At 32.0% G+C, this 17,355-nt stretch overlaps 2 protein-coding genes across 2 annotated transcripts in view; both read left to right on the forward strand.

The window, feature by feature from the left end:
• Nucleotides 1-6: 6 nt before the first annotated feature.
• Nucleotides 7-11,201, forward strand: LOC111615742 (myb-like protein V). Its single transcript, XM_023357183.1, has 5 exons — nt 7-2,044; nt 2,112-2,180; nt 2,247-2,336; nt 2,546-4,702; nt 11,120-11,201. Exons 2-4 carry the CDS (start codon nt 2,121-2,123, stop codon nt 4,196-4,198), a joined length of 1,803 nt encoding a protein of 600 aa, XP_023212951.1. The 5' UTR covers nt 7-2,044; nt 2,112-2,120; the 3' UTR covers nt 4,199-4,702; nt 11,120-11,201.
• LOC111615741 (PMS1 protein homolog 1-like) overlaps nt 8,555-17,355 on the forward strand; it is a gene marked incomplete at its 3' end in the record, with an annotated part of 11,862 nt that continues 3,061 nt past the window's right edge. Inside the window, exons 1-4 of the mRNA XM_023357181.1 lie at nt 8,555-8,638; nt 11,120-11,405; nt 13,305-13,439; nt 16,928-17,073. Of these exons, the coding sequence (XP_023212949.1) occupies nt 8,555-8,638; nt 11,120-11,405; nt 13,305-13,439; nt 16,928-17,073 (651 nt within the window). The remainder of the gene's footprint in view (nt 8,639-11,119; nt 11,406-13,304; nt 13,440-16,927; nt 17,074-17,355) is intronic.

The raw sequence follows: 17,355 nt of genomic DNA on the forward strand, positions 1-17,355 counted from the left end.
GCGTTCTTTTATTTCAAATTTTGTTGCGTTCGATGTATATATAGTTTCGTTCGTATTTATAATTTTTTCTTCATTCCGGACTGCGTTACAGCGCTTACGCACTCGAAATTATGTCATTTTCGGTGTGTTTGGTTGTTTATTGTTTTTACTGTCTTGCCAGAGCACATTGCGGCGTTTTAGCAGTTTATATGTTGTTATAGCTGGTGTTCCTATAAATGTCTTGTTCAGAATTTTTTTTTTTTTTGCGTATGTTTTGCAGTCTTAGATCATCGTCGCGTCTGGTTTTAAAATAAAGCAGTTTATTTACCACTGTCTGCGTTTTAAAAAAGAAAAGTTTTTGCCGGTGTGTCAGTAGTATGTTACGACCTCGGACTTAAGTTTGTGTTAGTGACGTTAATTTTTGTCTGTATGGGCCCGAGCTTATAAAAGATTGGTTTGGGCCCTAGTCAATTGCCTTTTTTGCTTATAGGATAACGCGCCATTGATTAGCACTTGTCTTCGATGTATGCAGCGTCATTTGGGACTCTGTGCTCGTCAGGTACTGTACAGTACGTACAGTACATCAGAAAGAGAGGAGACACAGCAAAGTGGATTTTCTACGTCGGAATGGGTTTTTGAAAGTGTTATTAACGACTTTCTTTAGCTTACTTCTGAAACTTTGGCTTTTTATTAATTAATTTTCTTTCAATCAAATAAGCTGATATAACAGATCTATCAATCAGTGGCAACAGATTCAAAATGTATCAGACTGCGACAGTTACCGGATCACAAAATGCTGGATTAAAGAGGTTCAACCTGTAATTAGCTTACTTATATTTCGAATTATCTTCGTATCTCAAAATTAATTCTTTGGTGTCTTGCGGGTTTGTTGTCGCCGCCTCTCTCCGTCTTTCTGTATTCCTCGATTCTCTCTTCTGTCTCTAGTTCTACTTCTCACGGATCATCGTCTCCTCCTTCCATCTTATTTATCTTTATGAAATATATTATACAGGAAGATTAATTGTATTAGTTTTATAACAAGTGTAGCATCAGTACAAATACTTCCATTAAAAGGGTTGTAAGCAGGGATACAATTAGGCAATGTGTCACTTGGGACAGATGAAGATTCCAGAGCTTTCACTCGTTCTAGAGGTTTGTTATCTTGACGACACGTGATGAGTCAGTATGAGTTTTCCTTCTTATACTATACATCCTTTTCTCTTGACATTCTCTTAATTGTCACCAATAAATAACTTCTTATCCCTTTTTCAAATAATTACACAATCTCTTTTCTCAAAATCCCATTACCTGGCACTCTATTCTTTTGTTCAAGTCTTATTTCTTTTTTTATCTAATGTTAGGGGAGAAATATACAAACAGATCAACGAAAGTCATTTTTCTTTCTTCCTACTAACTCTTCGGGAGGAAAACGATGCTACGACATTTCTAATCTCTGCCTTGTTTTGTAAATGTAGGGTCAATTCATTTACGATGAAGTGAGTTAGTAGAGTTACCGATTCTTCGTTCTTGCATACAATCTAGCATTTTAATTTGTTTCGATGGAACATTCCCCCAGTCATTTTTCGACAAAATAGCGAGTTTTTTTTAATTCCACTTTGATAAAACAAAGGTGAATTGTATATTAGTAATGGATTTTTCGAGGTTTCTCGTATATTAAAAACACGAAAATAATATTTCAAATGATAACCTCTAGGCCTCTATGAACTTCGGGACCGAATCGAATCAAACTAAAGGGCCCGCCGGCCCCTCTAACGATAAGGCCCTGGTAGAGTGTTAAGGTAAATTTTCAGTAAAATGTCAAATTTTGAACAATTGAATCACGGAAAATATTCGAATGATTTATAATAATAACGGAATCCATTTGTTGTAGTCTAATTGTATTATTCCATTTGTTAGGAGGACAAACGCTTGAAAATATCGATTCATTTGTTTTTTATACAAAACAAAAAAATTATTTGAAGAATTTTGTCATTTTTATAAATACATTTCTGTGAAGAAGTGTTCAAAAGTAAAATTAAAGCCATTCGAACGATAGTAAAAAAAGGTAATCCGGCGCCATTTTTAGCTCCTTTTTGACTGAGAATCGAATTAATCGGAATTATATTTTTCAGAAAATCTCCATGAAAAGTTTTCTCAAGAGTTTTTTGAATTCCGGGAGAAGTCGTAAATTAGAAAAAGAGGTAAATTTCTAGGTTTTATACTTTAACTTTAGAGGAAGCCGTAACTACAAAATTGTAGCTTTGTAGGAAGAGGGGACCACGTCCGTCTACGTGCACGATTTGTCAGGTTTCTGTGACGTTGTCGACGACGAAGAAGAGAAGAAAAACCAAAATAAAGTAATTGATTTTTTATTTTCTTAATTAATGAGACTACCGGAGGACGGCAAAGGCATCGACCGGGTGCGAAAATTTGCGCGGAGGATGGGACCTGTATTAGATCATCCGGCCGTTTTACGGGTCTTTCTCGATCGATGCCTGTCGAGCGGAGAGTTAATAAATAAATAATTTTTCTGTTCGTCTTATTATTATTATTATTAAATTTCTAGACAGACGAAAAGACCGCAGACTCTACGGAAATCGATTCGAAAATCCAACGCTGCGAGAAGGAACTCGAATTTTCTTCCATCGATTTTAAAGACGAAGTCGACGTTTCTTTATTAAAGGCGGCAACACGTAAAAAATGGCTTAACTCGAAAACGATTAAGCCCACTACCGGCACGGGCCGTTTAAATAATACTGATACTCCAGGAGGTTCTGTGGAGAAGAACGTGGATTGCAGTGGGGTGTTGGAATCTCCAAACTCACAGGACGACGGCGTACGACGAAGGAAGCTCCGTGTTAGTTATGCAAATTCTAACGTCCCGGAAGAAATAATCAGTAGTCCGTCGCGTTTTTTCTTCGCCGAACAATACATTAAATCGAATTATCGGAAAACTCTAGAAGAAACAATAAAAGAAGCGATTCTTCGATCGCTCCAACGAGAAAAAAGAATTCCCTTACTTAAAGAAGAAGTCGATAATAATAAATCTAGGCGCGGAGATAGTTTCCCGCCCGCCTTAATTTCCCCTACAAGAAACGACCGTCGGGCTTTCTCGTCTGGTGATAAATTTAAAGACGAGAGGGTCCAACCGCCGCCAAACAATTCGTTAACGAAAAGTACCGCCGAGGCGACTAGGGAAGAGTCGGATGCCATGCTTTTTACCATAGCATTTCGAGTCTTCGACGATTTGATAGACGTGGGCCAAGAAAATTCTAGTCTCGACGAAGAAAACGAAAGTTCCATTTCTATTCCTTGTTTTCGTTTTTTTAAAAATATCCTAAAGAAAGAAGAATCGTCGGAGGAAAGCGATAGCCGACCCCGAGGGAAGAAAGATAAAGCGCTAGAAATGGCCAAAGAATCGGAAACGACACCCGAAAAAGAAAAACCGGCAAAAACTGCATCACTCCAGATGTCTTCGGAGAATGCGGTGGAAGACGAAGAGGAAGAAGATGTAGAGGAGGGGGAAGAGGATGAAGAAGAAGATGATGAGGAGGAGGAGGAGGAAGAAGAAGGCGACGAAAACGAAAAGGGTGAGGCCGTAAACAAAGAATTATCTCCGGAAAAATTTAAAACCCAGCCGATAACGGAAGAATTGCAAAAAACCGTAGCTCCTCACGAATATCAGCAAGTGGTAACCGTTTTTCCAACGGAAGAGAATGGCCAACAAACTTTAGAGTCGCTATCCGAACAAAGCGGGTCGATAAAAACAACACCTTCGTATAGAGACCAGCAGAAACAAATTCCTTCGATTCGTTACGAGACCGGCAAAGCGGTGACGGTCCACTCCCAACCTCCCTCTCGAGATAGCGTTACGGTAGAAACAACGCAGACTTTCTGTTATCAAAGGAAAACACAAAGTATCTCGAAAGAAGCTGAAAGTCCACCGACGACAACGCCAGCCGACGGCCACGGAACGAAACCGAAAAATGTCCGTTACGCCGCCACTCCGGTCGTCACCGAAGTCCTACAGGAGGAATACCGTTCTTCCTCTAAACGTGGCCATCGTCCAGGTGTTTCGTTTTCCGAAGACGATTCGATTTACGTCACGGGCAAAATCGAAAATTGGGACGACGTTAAATCGGGAAGAACCAACAAAATGATCATCAGCGGAGAATATTTCCAGTATAAATCCAACGAAGAGAACCCGAGGCGGCAATAAACGGGACATTAAGATTGTGTCAAAGCCAATGTAACGCCTTTACCGTTACGTCCCCGCCATTGAATAGGAATTAATTTTGTTCAGATGTCAAAATTGAGTTGAAAGAATAATTATTACAAAAGCGTAATAACGATATTACGCTTTCATCAAAATGCTAATTTAAAAATAATTCATTTATAAATAATAATTATAATTTCATGTAACTCGATCAAAATGGTTTAAAATAAAAATTCTTATCCAGGGCTGTGGAGTCGGAGTCGGTAGATTTTTAACTCCCCACCCCACGACCTTTAAACACCAAAACTAAATAGCATCAATCCCCCGATACACAAATCTTCCTGCAAAATTTCAGAAATTGTCGAGAAAAAACTGGGAGTTATTATTCTTCAAAGAGGTTAATCATGGTATCCGAGAAATGTGTGGAAGAAACGAAGTCTAATTAGTAAGAGAAAGACTTGAAAAAGGCTAAGAAGAAAAACAAACTTATTGCGAAGCACGAAAGCGGTATGTGTGGCCGATTTGGCGGCCATGTTTAAGATGCCAAAGTCAACAGCAGTAACAACAATTTTCATTTTATTATACATTATTTACGTATTTTATTTATGGTTTTTGTGTTTTAATTAATTATTAGTTATTTAATTGCGTTATTTTTAACCTTAAATTATGTGTATTTGCCGTTTCAAGTTTATCGAAAATGAATATTGTTTAGCGTGGGGGAACGGATTAATTCGATTTCCATTATTTCTAATGGGAAAAATTGCTTCGGATTTCGAACGATTCGGAGTTCGAACGGCCACCTGGAATAAATTAAATATAGAAGCACGAGGCATCACTATACAGGATGAATTATTGTAAACTTTTTCTCAATATCTTTTCCGGTTTTGTTTAAATTTATTTTCTATATATTTATCCACTTCCAGATAGTGTTTATGTAAAATAGCATTTTTTTTTTTACAGTAGTTCATATTTTCAAAATCAGGTGGCGCAAAGTTTATACATGACGAATCAGTTCGTTTGGAAGATGCACGAGTTGCCGCGAAATGTGATTCGTCTCTTAAGCAGCGGTCAAATAATTACCTCTGTTGCATCTGTTGTTAAGGAATTAATAGAAAATTCGTTAGATGCTCACTCAACAAGAATAGACATTAAGTTGGTGGGGATTAGCTTTTATATTATAAACCTATTTGGTATTTATTTGTAATCATAGATTACAACTAAACCCTTAAGTAATTTTGGTTAATCTTTACCTGTGTGCACCGTCATGGCTGCACGGTGGGTACCCACTTTATACCGGTTAGAAAGTCGGTCCCCACCGTGCGGCCGTGACGGTGCACGTAGGTAAAGATTGACCGTAATTTTTATCAGTTGAAAAAATTGTTTTATGTATGATCTGTGTCACTGTGTAAATTGCATTATATCTCGTGTAACTTGTAAAGCCAGAGAAAAAGGACTTTCTCTTTTTTCCTAGCAGGTTATCATATATGAAGTTAGGTTGTATATATATAGTTGCCAACTATCAGCATTTTGTATGCTCTGTCAGTGGATGGGTTGCTTTTCCCTTTTGTCGGAGTTTTTAAAGAATTTGATATTATCATAAAAACACTATTTAACAAGAGTAACACCAATATATATGCCAAAGACACTATGTATTCTGTTACAAATGATTGAGGCAAATCAGAACGACATTCTTAGATTCCTTCAATTGGAAAAGAACCAACATTTATATATATATGTGAGAATTTTAGTTGAAATGTGAAAATTTTAAATGGCAGATGAGATAAATTGCATCTTCAAGTCTGGCAACATATACTGATGGTTAGTTAAATCAATTATGGCTGACTCATCAGCAGAAGGAAATGAGTTACTTTTACAGTATACCAAATTATTGAGTAGCACTACAGTTTCTCTGTCCAAAAAGAAGAAACAGCTGATCCATCACTTAAGAATATGCAGGTCGTATGGTCTGAACTTTCTGAAGAAAAGAAAGTAGATAGTTCTTTGAGACTTGTGGGATTTTACAAAGATTTGTAATCTTTGTAAAATTCCCACAAATCTCAAAGAATTGTCATCAGCCTTACCATTTTACAAAGATCTGTATAAAATAGTAAAGCTGATGATGGTTTTACCCCACAGCATTGTAGGGCTGTGTGGCAAAAGGAAAAGATATTCAGTATGCTAAGATAAAGACAGAGATAGGAAATTATTGTCCTTAATAATTGCAGTGAAGGTCAATAAACAGACTGATAACAACTGTCATGAGTACATTGTAACAAAACAAATTATTAACAAAGCAAAACATTGCACAAATCTAGGTGTAGAGTTATGATATGTCCCATGAAATATTTGATCTTTTTTAAATTATGATGATAAAGAGTATAAAGCTGTTGCCATACTCTTGACAGTGTTTATGGCAATAGCTTTATAAGATATCATATATAAAGAGATAAGATTAAATTTTGTTTATTAAAGATATTTAATATAATCATTGTGTGTTATCAATGTTAATAACAAATTTTTTGCTTTTATGTTGTCAGCATTTTTATTCAAAAATCAGCATTTTCTACCAACATCCTAGCTATTCCCCTTTCTAAAGTTGGCAAGTATGCATATAAAACTATATGTTATGTAATAAAACTCAAGGAATCTCTGTGACATTTGTAAATTTCTAATTTCAGAATATAAGAAATGCTTTCAATTCAAAATAATGCTATTTTCAGTTAAAATCAAATACAAAAATAATAATAATTTTCATTAGTGTATTATAGAAAGATTCTTAATGACTCAAAATAAAATGCTTTGCTCAGTCTACATAAATTATGTTATATTTTACTTTTACATGTAAAAACTAGTTCAACTACAATATATTGAACTTGTTATAATGAAATAGTCAAAAATGTGTATCAATTGTTTTAATGTAATAAATATTTCATTTTGTATTCCTTTAAATAACTTCAAAAGATAATTATTATAAAATATATACCATTTCATATTTTCATTATGGAAGTATGCCCCCTAATTTTGATTTATTTCTGTAGTATTAGTTTGTCTAAGAAGTCTCTGAATGTTTAAAATAGTCTACTAATAGGTTGTCCAATAGATTTGGGATCGTACCACTGACTGTAAGCCAACTAACATAGCTGCTGCTTCTTGCTGTTTTCTAATTTAGTCAAGAGTGAAGAGGTATGTGGTGGCTCCAGAAGTTTTGTGTTATTGCAAAATTACCAATTTTCATTAACATTGAGGGTGCATGTAAAGTTTTATTTTAAATTAGATAAATTTAATAATTTGAGTGATTGGTAATGAATGAATGAACTGAACTCAAAGTTATAACTGATGCATACAATTTAAAGAGAGACAAACAGCAGTCAAAAATGGCCCACTTAAATGATCGATGTCAATAGACAGACAACACGTCTGGAAAGTTGTTGATATGGCGTACTATCTGGAGGTGATGAAAACATGACATGCATTGGGACTGATTCGTGGAAGAAGAAATAACAATATATCAGTATATGTTGGTCTGTGAGTTTCATTCAAAACATTCATCTCATAACTTTCCAGATGTCTGTTGATGTTGACAGTTTTCTAAGAATATAGGTCATCATCTACTAACATTAGGCTCTTTTTGAAATGTTTGTGTCATGCCTACATTTGAGTTTTGTTCATGCATTTACTACCAGTCTAGTGCTGGAATTACAATGGTGCAAAGTGTTTTGGCTGAGCTGGAGCCTGGAATAGTAGATGAAAAAATTGGAACCAAGAGACCCAAATGTGCCAAGCAAAAGACTTATAATCCATGAGGAAAACAATTGTTTTCATCATTGGTTGGGTGATTCTTTTTCTCAGTCGAAGGCAAAGGCATTTTTGGGGATGCAAGTCTCATCCTTTGCAGCAGAGAGGTGGGAGGAGAGGGGATTGGCACATATTAAAATTTAAACCATTGCTCAAAGTGAAGTTTGAAGAGTGAAGTGCCACTGTACCAAACATACATGTTAACATACTGTCTGTTTTCAAAAGTTTTCTTTCTAATTTAATATGAAATTTTGTGCACACATTGCTAAAGGAAATTGGAAATTTTGCAGTAGCAGAGAATCTTTAGTCATCACATCTCTCTATGTAGCTTATACATAGCAATCAAGCAGTTGTATTGGGCTTGGAGGTAGAGTGGACCCCTTTTGCCATTTTTTATGAACAAATGAAATATAATGAAGAAACATAGAATGTTTCTTCATTATAAAATGTACTCAAAGATTTTATTTCTGTTAGTAAAAATAACATTATTTTATTGGAGTAGTAATTGCTATGGGTCTCCAAATTTTCTGTGGACCCAGGGAAAAAATTCCTATTTCCCTCTTGATGGCCCTGTCCACACAGCACCATGGACAATACTTGAGTGGAGCAAGGATAAGAATGGATGTTACTAGAGTGGAGAGATTCAGGGTGGGCACCATCCCACCCCAAAATTTCCTTGCTTACTCTGAAAGAATTTATTTTTCTACCTATAGTAACCATAATTGAGAGTTTCTTTAAATATTAATTCACCAATCAAAGCCAAATATTATCGGGCTAGAAACAGCTATAATACTAATAATTTAAAAGACAATTAGGCTATATTAGTATTATAGCTGTTTCTAGCCTGTATCGAGTGTAGTAATGATGTTTGGTTATTAATATTAATTGACTGTTTGCCAAATAATTACATGTCCTCACTAAACTACGTTTTGCTTATATATTTTACTGAAAATTAATTGTTAAATTTTGAAAATTAATTTATTTGATGGTAAAATGTGCAGATAACATCCATCCCACCAAAACACTGTTTCACCCATTCACTCACTCAAGTTCATTCAAATTGTTTATTGCCATACAAAGGTACAAGCCTGGTACCGCATAAGCACAATCGGTTTGAAAATGTGTACAACAGTAAAGTTACAGAGGAATAGATTACATAACAGCATAACATGATATACAAAGCAGTTTAATTACATACTAGAGATCGCATAACAAATAAGAATGACTTTATATACAAGAATTGAAACACAATATACAAGACAAGTACATGTCAGAGGTCAAATACATAAATGGAATAGCGTAACAATATGAATAAGATATAAGAGGTGGTATTGATGTACAAGTAGACTGTTTCACCCTCCCAAGATGAAAATCCTAGTGTCAGTACTACACAGCTTAGACTAAACAAAACAGCAGGAAGTAGCTGGTACTAGCTGCATTTCAAAAGTCAGTGATACAATCCAACTTCCATTGGATATTCCTGTGCTTTCATGCTAGCATATTAGTTTAAAAGTTCAGAAACTTTTTGGACAGACATCATACATTTGTTGTATCTCTTGATTTATTACATTTCCTAATATGTAAGATACTAAAAGTTTATATTTGATTTTAAATGCATTTAATAATTCAGTAATGAATATATATCAATATAATATAGTAACACAAATAATATATACAATTATTTTTCTTCAAAAAAATATTAAACATTAAATACAGCAGTTTAAATTACTATATTTAATGTTTGTTATAGTGTTTCTTTAATTAAAGTTGGATAAGTCAATTATACAAAGAAAATGAAGTTTATTATTTTAAATCAAAATATTCTATCAAAGCACGTATTTTAAATTTTTTCAATAAGCAATAATAATGTTTGCATTTATTAGCTATTTGTTATTTTATTTTATTATAATTTAATAACATTTAATGTAATTCATTAGTTTCTTACTAATAAGAATTCTACAATGTAAAATTTAATCACTGAAATATCTACTTCAAAAATATCAAATAGTTCTAACAATAATGCATTATTGTAATGATTTTGTTTTTTTCTTATGGATATACAGTAGAATCTACTTATTACAATTACTTTGGAACTTGCTTATATTGATGACAATGATAATATTAAGCAAAGTAAAGAACTATGACAAGAAGTAACGAAAATTCTGGTTTTATTGATTTTGACATTAAAAGGACAAATTAAAACAATTAAAAGTTGTATAACTCGCCAAGGATTTATTAACTGTAATTCATTCAGTATTGTTTACTTACCACTGTATGTAACAATCATTGGCATGTAATTGAAGTAAGAAATGACAGAAATTTAAACTGATGTATTGTCAGAAAATAATGATTAAAATATTAACATTTAATATACAAAGTAATGATTAAGACTGAGAATGAATAACTGATAACATTATTGCCATATGTTGAAGCTGGTAATATAAAAGCAGAGCTTAAAAAATGCTATTTACTCAAAGATAATAGTGACAATTACTGAATTACATTAAGCAAAGTTTTTATAAGTGTATTTTAACTTACATATTTTGGAACAAGTTAATTTTGGTAACATCATGACTGATAATCATAGCTATGATTACAACAAACAAATTGTATTGTATAAACATAATTAATACTGTTTTTTGGCATTAAGATACTTTATGATGATAAAAATTAGCAAGTAGTTTTGACATTGCATTGATGCCTTCTTCAGGTAATCTGGAATAAATTAAAACTGCCATAAGAACATTTATTTAAATGAAAAGGAATGTATATTTGAACATTGTTATCATTTTTTTGTTATCATTAAAGTATATTAATGCCAATAAAACAGTATTATTTATGTTTATATAATTTTTGGCATGAATATATATACATTATTTTTATTTATGAATGTATATTGTATTTTGAAGATAGTAATAGAAGTAATAAAGAATGGCAAAAACAGCTGATATTTATAAAAAATATTATGGAAATCAAATAAATATGTTGAGTGTATAGATAAAATTTAATTTGTTTGAAAAATTGACTTATATATATAAATGTATAGTACTGAATGTTGAATTTAATATTAAATTTAAAATGATATACAGTATATATTAGTAACTTATTTTCATTTATTCATCACTCTAGGAAAACAGTGGCTTTGATAAGATAGAAGTTAAAGATAATGGCTTTGGAATTAAACAGTCTGAAATTCATCTTGCTGCACAACCTCATTATACGTCGAAGTTATCAAATGAAGATGATTTGAAAACCCTAACAACATATGGATTCAGGGGAGAAGCTCTTGGGGCTATTTGTGGTGTTTCAGATGTTGTTGTTATTTCAAAAACAAAAAGTGATGATGTTTCTATCAGCCACAAATTTAATAACTTGGGAAAAATTATTTCTAGTAAACCATCACCGCATGCACAAGGTAATTATTATAATATACTACTGTTGTTTTAGTTTATACAGTATACTTAAACGAAACTGATTACTTAATAAATATAAAGACAAAACATTCAAACTAGTAAAATTTATTATGGTAGTTTCAAAATTTATTTATTTAATACAGTTTACTTTGAATTAGTTATATTTCTGTTTAAAGATTTATAAACTCAAAATGAGAAGTTCCTATATCAGTGTATACAAATAACAAATGAATAATTTTAATTTATATGAATGTTTTAGGAACGCATACGGGACAAAACATATTCATTATTTTAAGCGACAATAAATACAATAAATGTTCAGCACAAGTTCAGACACGTGCACTGCGTATTTCGTCAATCACACGACTGCACCGTGCTGTTACCTATCTCGTATACGTACGCGTCTTGCCCCTTGCAACCCACCAACACCAAAAATATAACGTTTATCTAGATGATATCTTTTAATTTATATAAATGTTTAACGGAATAATATACAGCCTACGTCCACCCTGAAGGTCCATTCTAAATATTGGTGAAAGAATTTTTGAAATTAGATGAGTAGTTTCAGAGATTACCTCCTACATCCAAACTTACAAACTTTACTTCTTTATAATATTAGTATAGATTCTGGGCAAAAAAAATAAAATTCTGCATAAATTTGTGCTCTATTTCAAAATAGTTCTAGATAATTGCCACTTCGTAATTACAATTAACATTTACTATTTACAGAAAAATGTTAAAATGTGTTTTACTATAGTGAATAACACTTTAGTTTGCTATTTTTGAATATACAGTCGACCCCCCTATAACATGGTAGATACGTTCCAGTTTTTAAGAATCCATTTTCTATGAGTCCAGCCAATCACAGCCCGGCACGTATGCAGTTTACGGACTACGGCTGTTTGAAAGGTTTCTTCCATAAAATTAATCGATTCTAGACTAATTTGACTCAACATTTCCAAAATATGTATAATTTTTTGGGAATAATCCATATAAACTATGCTATAAACAAAAAATTGTAGGATTGCTTACCAAGTGTGCACTGTTTGACCAGGCCATTGCTTAAGCTTGTTTTCGTCGTGGAGCTTATCATCGAATGGTGTTTGCATGCTTCCTGATAAATTATTTTTTTTTGCGAAAAATTCGCTGAACTTTGGAAACATCATTAATATAAATATAATTTTTATGGACATTAAATAATAAATGGTTTTTAGTAGGTCCGCTGCTCGTTTAAACTCAACGGTTTGTGCAATATCTGCTATTGGTCTAGATTCGACCGATCCTGTCGCAACACGAGTCGGCGATGACATTTTACCAAATTATAGGAGTTTTTTTTTTAGCATGTTTGTACGAATACTGTCGCAATTTTTTTGCCGTGATATAGGAATCCGAACTATAGGAACTCGTGTTCCTATGTTATGGGGAGGTCGACTGTACAGAGGAAAATTTTGTTATATCATATCAAGTACACTACTTGAGAAAAATACATGCAAACCAGGGTATGTTTGTTGCAGTTAGTAGTGTTTGATAGTTTGCTGTGTTTGGAATGTCAGAAGCCAGAGAAGTATGATTTGTTAATTTAAGAGTCAGACCTGGTGGAATTAGACATGAGTTATCCTAATCGTTTACCATCTACAAAAAATTGAATCTGTGTACCTCAATATCACATAAAATAAGACCCTATTGTTTTAATTTTTTTTAGTAAATTCTGAAAATTTCATTTTTAATTTTATTGAAAATGTAATTATTTAAAATTATGCGGCTTTGTTGTTAAAATCAAGATACCTGATATAAAAAATATAAAATTTTGATTTAAAAAATTCTAACTCCATGTTTATTTAATATAGTAATATTAAAAATATTTAGTAATAATTTCAATATGAATTTTAATTTTTATACAGGTACGACTGTTATTGTTCAAAATTTATTTAAAAATATTCCTGTAAGAAGACAGTTTGGTTCAAATGCAAAGAAAAAAAAAGAAGAGATTAAAAAAGTTGAAGATTTAGTTATTGCATTTGGAACAATACATCCAAGTAATTATTTTTCAATAATATTTATTTATATGTATTTTCTTAGCATAAGGTTGCTGTCGAGAAGAAATCACACAGGAACACTTTTAGTGGAAAAAGGTCGTTTTATTGATTAATATTTATTTAGTTAATTATTTTTGATATTTTTGTGTTTTTTATGCAGTTTAATAAAATATAAAATATACCATATTTACCCAAATGTAAGCCACACTTTTACTTTCCCAGCTCTGTTATATATAACAGAGAGAAAGTATAGCAATTGGTCAAAAATAACCTTTTCAAGATTTTTACATTTTTGGACTCTACTCTGAAACATCAAGAAATGCAAAAAAAAAAAATTTGGGGGATTTTTTCTGTATGTATTGATATTTGTGGGGGGCAAAATTTTGTTCAACCTTTTTGAAGCTTAATAACTCCCATGCTTTTTGTCAAGAGTTTCTGAAATATAGTAGGAAGGTTTATGTATTAGGGGATTGATGCTATTAAATTTTAGTGGTTAGAGGTCGAAGGGATGGGGAGATAAAGGGGGTCATGTGTATCTCGAGTAGGATTGGACTTAATGACAATTTTACTTGTTATTAGCATTTACAGTTTTTTATAAAACCTGTCCCTATCCTCAAAATTAAGCTTTTGTCATTTTATCATAATTAAAAATATATAAAGATTTTTAATAAAATATTATAACAGATAGCATCACATGCAGTTTTAAATGTTGCCAGGAAAGTTAAGTATCTTGTTGTTGGATTTTTTTTCTATGCTTTAGTATCTTGAAAAATTGTATCTTAGATTCAATATAATACATCTTAATTAGTGATTTCTGATGTTCTATATCTTATTTTTCTGCAGCTATAAGTTATGGATTCTATTGCATTATATTAATAATTTTTATTAGACCAATATTTGTAATGGAAAATATTTAAGTCACCAGCTTAGCTTAATCTCTTTAGACTATTATAGTAATATTGTAAGTACTTGGGTGAAAGTTCCAGAAAAAATTTTGCAGTGGTGTTTCAAGAAATGTTACATTTCTGATGTTTTAAATGGTACTGAGTATGATTTTGTGTGAGATGTGAACATTGAATTCAGTGTTGATTACTGTAGTTTTAGTACTAAAAACAAAAGTATAACTAAAATTGTACATATTGTATATATTGGCCAAAGCCAAAACCCAAGAATATGACTAAAACAACAGTAATGTTTACTAAGAAGACTCTAACATGAAAAATGAAGAGGTTTCTGACTTCAATACCATGGAAGACAATGATACATAACTTACTTTGCTTGCAACAAATTTGTCTTGAGTTGTCTATTTTTCAAAAAAAAGAATATCTGTGGATGAGCATGTAGAAATTAAGGTGCATCTTTGACTCAAGTAAATACAGTAAATTGTTTAATACTAAAAATCAATCTTGTACAAATATAGAAAATTATTTAATTGTTGTAGTCTTTTTAACATTTTAGTATTTGTCGTATATCTGCACAGATAAGATGAGGTATAAACTTTCATCAAAGTTTTATAGTTTTAGCATATATCTGTCCTATAAGATAACCCCCAAACTATCAACAGCCTATGAATTTAGTTTAGATCAGCAATCATCATCTATATAATAATACTGTATAGCGTATACAGAATTATGTCCAATTCGTAATTTTTCGAATGAACAAATTTTATTTTCTTGCATCTGGCAGCACTGCCTTGCTATTGTTGCAAACATTTGCACTGATTCAGGCATTCGGGTGATCTTGACTATTCACAAAAACATTGTATGGGCTATTCTATTTTGTGGACATGCCCTACTCTCTACTAGTAAATAATTACAGTTTGTTTGCTTTTTTATAATTGTTTTAATTTATGTAAATTTCATCTAATTTTTTTGTATCTGTCCTATAAGACAACCCCCAAAATCTGGGGTTGTCTTATAGGACAACCCCAGATTTTGGGGGTCTTTTTTTTTTATGATTCAACTATCATCTTATCTGCACAGATATACAGTATGTTTAAATGAATAAAGGTCGATTTTGAAACATTCAAATATATTATGTTATGTTGTTTGTTAATTCTGTCATAATTAGGTGTATAGACAAACACTGGGCATTTTTGACATCAACCTTTATTCAGGAATATCTTGTGGGTCTGTAATCTATTCTATACCATGAACCTGTGAAAACCTAAAAAATTAGATAGGAGAAATGAAAAGGAAAGTAGGAATAAGACTAAAAGAACATATTGCTGGTTTGAAATATAGAAGAGTAAATGCGGTCTTTTATGAACATTGCACAATAAATAATTGCAATATTAACAAAAACAAACACAGAAAAAAATTGGTACAACAGAAAATTTAAAGAAAGTTTTGAGATTATAAAAAGCCAAAAAAATAATATCAATAAAAATTTAAGTATAAAGATTCACAAAAATTGGTTAAAATTATTATAATAATAATAATAATAAACACTACACAAAAGTCTGGGAACATTACAATTGAAATGTCACATTGTTAGGAAATTCTTGGATACAAACACATACACTGACACAGTTTTTTAATTTTTATTTTGTTTTGGTTACTATGTCTTGACTCTGGTCCAGCATAGTACACAGCCACCAGTGTCAACCAAGTATAACTCACAAAATGCAACAATAATAATAATAAAAAGAGAGATTATTGTATAAATGTTTTTTAAAAAATTTTTAACATGTCAACGAGATTAAGAAGACCCTTGTAAACATGGACATCACAAGTGTGAGCTAAGTGCAGTCAGTTTACCGGTAAAGCCATGAAATTTTAACTGTAAATATAAATCATTTTTAAGCAAGATGCATATTAGTTAACACCTCCTTACAAGATATCTCAAAAAGAAATGGTACGTTGTAACCTATCATAATATAAAACATTTTGTGATATGAAAAATATGTTCATGTTTTATTATGTTGCTGACAGAAGAGGGGCATATGCCCAAACTTGTCTTGGCCCACAAGATATTCCCGAATAAAGATTGATGTCAAAAATGTCCAGTGTCTGTCTATGCACCTAGTTGTGACAGAAAAAAACGAATAAAAGAAGACACGGTTTCAGAATAAGCAATCATGGTATTTTGTTATATTATACATACCATAATAGAGAGGTTGAGGCAGACGTTTTAAACGTGTAGGTCGGACATTCGGCGCCGCTTTCCCGTAAGCCTAAAAGTTTGACAATGGTGTTTGGATAGTCGGTGGAATCACGCTCGACATTCCAAACCCCATCGTCAAACTTCTAGGCTTACGGGAAAGCGGCACCGAACGTCCGTCCTACACGTTTACACGTTTAAAACATCTGCCTCAACCTCTCTAATAACATAGCAATGACAAAGAAATATTCTAATTTAAAAACATTGAATAAATTTTTAAATCATTATTTTTCAAAAGATATGAATATGATTTCTTTATTTAGAATTATTTTATTATTAAAGTTACTATTAAATTCTAACTAATATATAATTCTTAATTATCACAGATGTCCGTTTTTCTGTATATCATAACCATAGTCAAATCTGGCAAAAGATAGCTGTAAATGACATTAGATCGGCATTATTATTAACTTTGGGAACAAATACGGCTAATGTTCTAGAGCACAAGACAGCAAAGGATGAAAAAAATCAGGTGTTTCTTTTTTTCATCATAATTTTTGGATTAAAATATTAAATTAACATCATTGATGTTTTAAACTATTTTAAATTAGTTTTTTACATTTGACGTAGAATTATTTATATTAAGAAATCTGTAATCGCCTTTAAAAATTTATTTTTAACTTTACTGATGTGTAACTCTCATGTACATGGACGACATAAAACTTTATGCATCCACACAAAAACAACTTCATCAACTCCTACAAATCACACACTCATACACTAAGGACATACAAATGGAGTTTGGCCTAGACAA

Source organism: Centruroides sculpturatus, unplaced genomic scaffold (assembly GCF_000671375.1).
Source record: "Centruroides sculpturatus isolate CEXI.00-Female unplaced genomic scaffold, Cexi_2.0 scaffold2596, whole genome shotgun sequence".
Taxonomy (NCBI): Eukaryota; Metazoa; Arthropoda; class Arachnida; order Scorpiones; family Buthidae; genus Centruroides; species Centruroides sculpturatus.

What these genes read in the sequence shown, in the direction of transcription:
- LOC111615742 (XM_023357183.1), top strand. Translation starts at nt 2,121, where the DNA reads ATGAAAAGTTTTCTCAAGAGTTTTTTGAATTCCGGGAGAAGTCGTAAA. An exon ending in GTCGTAAATTAGAAAAAGAG is followed by an intron (nt 2,181 to 2,246) that starts GTAAATTTCTAG and finishes GTAGCTTTGTAG; the next exon opens with GAAGAGGGGACCACGTCCGT. An exon ending in AGAAGAAAAACCAAAATAAA is followed by an intron (nt 2,337 to 2,545) that starts GTAATTGATTTT and finishes TTAAATTTCTAG; the next exon opens with ACAGACGAAAAGACCGCAGA.